Source organism: Phragmites australis, chromosome 13 (assembly GCF_958298935.1).
Source record: "Phragmites australis chromosome 13, lpPhrAust1.1, whole genome shotgun sequence".
In the NCBI taxonomy this organism is placed as follows: Eukaryota; Viridiplantae; Streptophyta; class Magnoliopsida; order Poales; family Poaceae; genus Phragmites; species Phragmites australis.
In genome coordinates this window covers 22,183,363-22,189,156 of record NC_084933.1, presented here as the reverse complement: position 1 = coordinate 22,189,156, position 5,794 = coordinate 22,183,363, and the positions used below count along the sequence as shown (strand labels likewise).

The 5,794-nt window shown below is 40.2% G+C and overlaps 1 protein-coding gene across 1 annotated transcript; it reads right to left on the bottom strand.

Annotated features, from left to right (window-relative positions):
* Positions 1 to 2,847: 2,847 nt before the first annotated feature.
* Positions 2,848 to 5,341, bottom strand: LOC133888529 (uncharacterized). The gene is made up of 2 exons (XM_062328806.1): positions 5,073 to 5,341; positions 2,848 to 3,397 (listed from the first exon to the last, which is right to left on the bottom strand). Exons 1-2 carry the CDS (start codon positions 5,232 to 5,234, stop codon positions 3,167 to 3,169), a joined length of 393 nt encoding a protein of 130 aa, XP_062184790.1. The 5' UTR covers positions 5,235 to 5,341; the 3' UTR covers positions 2,848 to 3,166.
* Positions 5,342 to 5,794: the final 453 nt, after the last annotated feature.

Genomic DNA, 5,794 nt, shown 5'->3' with positions numbered 1-5,794 from the left:
TTGTATGTCAAAATCTAACCTACATAAACATATATGGGCACTAATATAAGGTTTTTAGACCTAATTTACCCACTCCACCAACACGAATCACTAGCTCTTGCTCATTCAAACATCTCACACTAGCTCCATTCCAACACGAGCAAACGGTGCATCACAACTCACTTGTTCGTAGCTCAAAAACTCCAACTTAACCGGACCAAAACGTGCATTCGCACCAAAGGAAAACCTAAGGGACTTACCCAAAATACTTGTGGAGGTTGGGTACCGTCGGTTGGTGGAGAAATCAAAGGGAAAAGCTCGACAAAGAGGGGCCAAATTGCTGCTAAAAATTCAGAGAAGATGGGTGACACAGTTGATTTGTAACTCATCCAAATTTCCATACATGCGACTGAAACTTGAATGAATTGAGAGCTAGGGATGAGGGGAAAATAATGGCAACACATGCATATCTAGATTCTTCTTCTTGAGGGTGAGATTTGGGGAAGGAATGGAAAGAGTGCTTGAGGGAGAAGAGAGGGGTTGCTGCATTTGCTCTGTCCAACTGAGAGAGAGAGAGAGAGAGAGAGAGGTGTGGGAGAGAGGGAGTGAGCTGAGGTGGAGAGGGGTGGGCGCACAAGGGAAAAGAGAGGAAGGGTGGATCTGGTTAAAGGCAGGTCCTACTCGCAAGAGAGAAAAGCTAATAATTATTGCTAAACTTTTATAACAACTTGTGCATCGATTAACTTCTAAGCGAAACTTGGTTATTTTCAAAACGCCTAACAAAAATTAAAATATCAATTAAGATAGCAAGCAATCCAAAATGTTTAACAATAAATATAGTGATTATGATACTTAATGATATGTTTATGCTTAATGACATGATTAAGAAATTGGGACGTAACAGTGGTTTTTTTTTTTTGAAAATATGGTAAAGCAACTTTTATGAAATCTAGAAGCATTTTTTTCAAAATAATTATGTAGTTTTATTTATTCATTATGCAGTTTAGTGACCATACACTGATGCATGCACACTGATTATGCAGTTTTATTTTGTTTATCAAACCATGCAATTTAATTTATTATTACTCTTCCTTATTTTAATTTAGGATGCTAGAAACAGAGCATCACTAGCAAGGTTGGTTATATTGTATAAAACAGTGTCACTTGAGCCGTGAAAGATAATAGAAAATATTTGGTTGGGAGGGTTGCTAGTAACAGGAACAAGTGTATTGTTAGCTAACCTTACCAAATACTCACATATGTGCCTTTTTATTTTATTTCATTTTGTTAATCATGCAATACTATAACATTGTGCATTTCTATAAAACAACATGCTATAAAATTCCTAAATCATGTACGCTTCTTACTTTTTTTAAGATCGTACTTGTGTTTCATGCAAAGCAACAACCAACAATAAGGTAATTTTAGTGTTGAAGTCCTTATATGCACACTATCAGGCAAATCTAGTTCGCTGTCAGGCAAATCTAGTTAATCAGTCAAGCTATTTAACTATTTGGAGAAGCAGAAATTTATAAACCAACAAGTATAAACTTGCTAAATGTGTAGCCAAATGTAATTGAATAAGTACAATGCAAACATAATTTCTTATACCCGTTGTTCGTTTTGCAGTCCATATACTCAAATGGTCAATTTGATTCTTAATGTGCATACATTTTAGGAGAAAGAAATGTCTGCTCATGTGAGATGACGTATTGTGCAATTATGCCAGCTATATTGACCGTCGTCATAATGTGTGCTTATCTATATATGATCTGTGCATAGATAAAGATCATGTGTGTGCGCGCTTTTTTTTTTACTTTTAGTTCTTGTGTTGTAAAGGTATGTGATCTTATGCTCATGTGATAGTAAAACTGTGCCACAACCATTTTGAATTTGGTGACAAACTCATGCGCTGTGTTCCAAGGTTCTCATATTCATATGTAATGAATAGCACCGGAGATAAAAAAACTTGCAACATTTTGTTATTTTCAGAATAGTAGAGATGTTATGTTCATATGTTCAGATATATAGGCAAATTTATGTTAAGATCTATATTTTCTTGCAAATTTATATGTGTTCAGATATGTAATTTCTCACAATCATGTGGTAGCCTTTGTTTAGGCAAAAATAGATCATAAAAAACAGTTTATAGATAATGCTTGTAGAGATGAATGTCTAGGAGAGGCGGTGTGGAAGAGGTGAAACGTGGTGTGGAAGGTTCAGGCACGGCATTGATGCACGCCCTCAGCGCTAGTGTGGACACACTCTCGTGTGCGTAGGTGCCTAATTGGGTAATTGACTAGATTAGAAAGCTATTTAATCAAGTTCTTTTCTGATTAGGAGTGTGCAAACAAATTGACCTTAGGATGCACGTACAGGTATTAGCCGCATCCCTAAAAGCAATGCATGGTTTCTTTCACCATCAATTTCCATTTCCCGCGGTCAACAATTTTACTCACTCACGTTGGGTGTGTTTGGCGGCACTGGCGTATTCCGATAGGTGCGTCTTGGTGAAACGCAGGCAAGAAGAAAGGGTTGTGGCCGCGCAAGATCTCGTTTCTCGGCAGTAGGCCGTATGACATACTGGATCGGACCAAGCGCGGGGTTGAAGGCCGACTGGGCCACGAGAAGACGGGTACATTCCCATCCCATCCCCGCCGCGGCAGGCCACGACCCACGAGTCATATCCACGAGAGAGAAAAAACAGTAAATAGAAAAAAATAGAACAATGGGGCCCATGCAGGTCTCGAGCCTGCTACTACCTTCGCGTTATTAGCACGACGATCTAACCAACTGAGCAAAAATGCCTTTTTGCTTTATGATTTTACTTTGTATATATATTCGTTAATATGAGCTTAAAAAGAAGATCCCGCCATAGTTTTTCTTTCCCTCATGTCAGCATGTGAAGAACGTATCAGTTCTTTCATACCATCATGTCCACAGACATAGGAATCAACCGCTTTCTTCCCGGTAAACGTAAACCTATCGACATTCGACAGGCACCAAAAAGTTTCACCAAAAGAAAAGGCTTGCCTTCAAGCATCAGTTCATGTAGGTATTCGCCACAGCACGTCCAGCCAATGACAGGGTTCAGTGTTGCGTCTAAAGGATCTAGTAACCTTGCTAGTTCCAGCAGGCACCAGTCATCACCAAGCGTTAAAAGAGGTACAGAAAATGCGTTCGCTCCTCAGGCGCCTTTCGTCGGTGCCGGGTACTTGACTGCGTTCTTCACGATCTTCCTTGTGGCAGCGTCGCCGAGGTCGACGCCGCACATGTCGGACAGGCGGATCAGGTAGAGCAGCACGTCGGAGAGCTCCTCGCCGAGGTGCTCCTTCTCCGCCTCCTCCCACCCCGGCAGGCCCTTCCGCACCTCCCCTTTCCACATGAACAGCTCTGACAGCTCCCCAACTTCAGCAACCTGTCAGGCACAAATAAACTCTCTCGTTAAACATAGGGAACGAAGGAAAACGAAGAAGAAATTCGTCACTGCTTCGATCTCTTTATCCAAAATGGTGAGGCATGACTTTTCTAAATTGGAAAGACGGAACTGAATCTCATTTTCGGCTCACAGAACCCAGTCACAAGCGGACAGTGATCCTTCAGTAGCGAACCTGAAGTCTGAACTAGTATAAACACGTCGGATTCCAGCAATTTGCGTCGTTTCGACGGCGACGCGGGAATTTTGTTTGTACAGAAGGCGAAATGCGCCACATGGCATCCAAGATGGGACACATAAAAGCTGCATCCCGGTTCCGGCCATGGGGTATGGGGAGATTGGTTGCTTGTCCCATTTTGTTCCCATGAACATAACAACTGGACTCCATGATCTTTCAGGTGCAGCATGCTAAAAGCCTCCAAAAATATCAGGGGAGAAAACTTTTGTAGTGAACAGGACAAGGAATAATGTGCAAGTAAACTTAGGATAGACGCTGGCTCTTGTTCTTGTCGACGACTCTTTTTTTTTTTTGGCATTTGCAATTGCAAAAAAGTTCAAAGTTCGGAATTTATATGTACTGGCATCACTTTGGGATACAAATATATCTCGGCAGCTAGTATGATGGTTTTAAATTTGTGGATGAAAGTTCAAGGAAAAAGAAGTGTATCATCAATTTGAAGGTACAATGTTCGCCGTTCACATGCAATTAGTTATGTGGAAAAAAATTTGGATAGATCTCAATAATCCAGTCGCACTACTTTCAATAAAAAAATAATGAAAAGAAGAATCTTATTGATCCATCGGTCAAAAGAGAGCACAGTATATTGCGATAATTTAATCTATACAGAATAATTAACTGAAAGATGCTACTGTTGGAGAACAAATCTATGATCGCTTTGGAATGATGCATTTTTCATGCGTGGCTTTATTGTACGGCAATCTTGTTCACTACTTTTAACTGATGGAGACATTGTTCGTGTGCACATGATGTTCTGGTTTTTCTGGAGATGCTAACTGCTAACTAGTACTCTCTTGATATGTGCAGCGCTAACCAAATATTAAATTGCACAGTAGGGAGTACTATCTAAGGACTGAAGTTATTTTCAAGCTTACTTGAGTTACCAGGAAAAATAACAATGAGGATGAAGAAAGGCAATGAAATCTTGTAGACTTCATGCAAAAAAACCGAAGACATGTATCTTTCTTATGCAGGCATTAGTTTTTCAAACACACGCATACGGTTTTTCAACAAAAGATCATGAAGAAAATAGCCATGGTCACGCCCTGAAAGTAAAAGGCATGTTATTTAGCCATGACTTCTTTCCCAACACGTTAACGCTGTCTTTCTCCATCTCTCGTATTTTCTAAAAATAAAATTGATAGATTCACGAAACCGATGATCATTCGGTATTGCGACGAAAACTAGGCCCTAATGGACATCTCCCTCTATTTCGTCAAGCATGCATAAGCAATCCCGTAGACTTAAGTTGGGGCGTAATTATTCACTTGAACTTATAATCACAGAAGGAAAACAGAGTCCTCGCCCAAGAAAAAAAAGGGCAAGTGAGAAACCCTAAAAGTTTTTAATCTCAACTTCCAAGAAGAGGTATACGTTCGTGAAACACAAGAACGCAGAAGGAAACAGAAAGATGCAGACCATGGCGAGAAGCAGATTCCTTGGGCTATGGTACTGTTCCCAGTCCCTCTCCTTGGCGAAGTCGTGGAGCTTCTTGGACAGCTCCTTCAGGCTCACATCAACAGCACCCACCTCCTTCTTCTCCTCCCCCTCCATGGCGGCCACCTTCTTCTCACCCTCCATCTCGCCTGAAGAAACCTTTGAACAAAACGATCTCTCCAACACTTGCCGATCGAGTTGCCTGCCTCTCGTTTGGTGCTCTGGAAAGCAGAGGCGGAAGTGGAAGGGGACTTATATACTTGCAGGCGTGCTGCAAAGTTGCCAAGCAACTAAACAATTGGGGAATTTTTAATGGTCATGGCCTTGGGGGTTGAGCGTAATGTTGATCAGTGGACACTGGCCAGTTTGTTGCTTGAGAGATGCCGGAGGGATGCAATTAACATGGAATGCATGCATGGGGATTAATATTGGGCAATTCATCATTTGCAATAGGCGACTTAAATGCTTTCTATCTTCTTGTTTATAGAGATTCCGAATTACTCTCTCCAATTATAAATACATGTTGTTTGAAAAAAATTTAGTCAAACTTTAAAAACTTTGACTAACGATAGCATTTAAAATATTTAGTTTGAAAACGTTAAAATTATATGTGCAGATTGTCTTGAAAATGTTTTATATAACAAATTCAATGGATTTTATAAATATATTTAATAAAAATAATTGTCAAACCTATGAATTGAATA

Coding starts and splice junctions, on each gene's coding strand:
- LOC133888529 (XM_062328806.1), bottom strand. CDS start 5,234: ATGGAGGGTGAGAAGAAGGTGGCCGCCATGGAGGGGGAGGAGAAGAAG. Junction 3,398..5,072: donor GGAATCTGCTTCTCGCCATG/GTCTGCATCTTT, acceptor TGTGCCTGACAG/GTTGCTGAAGTTGGGGAGCT.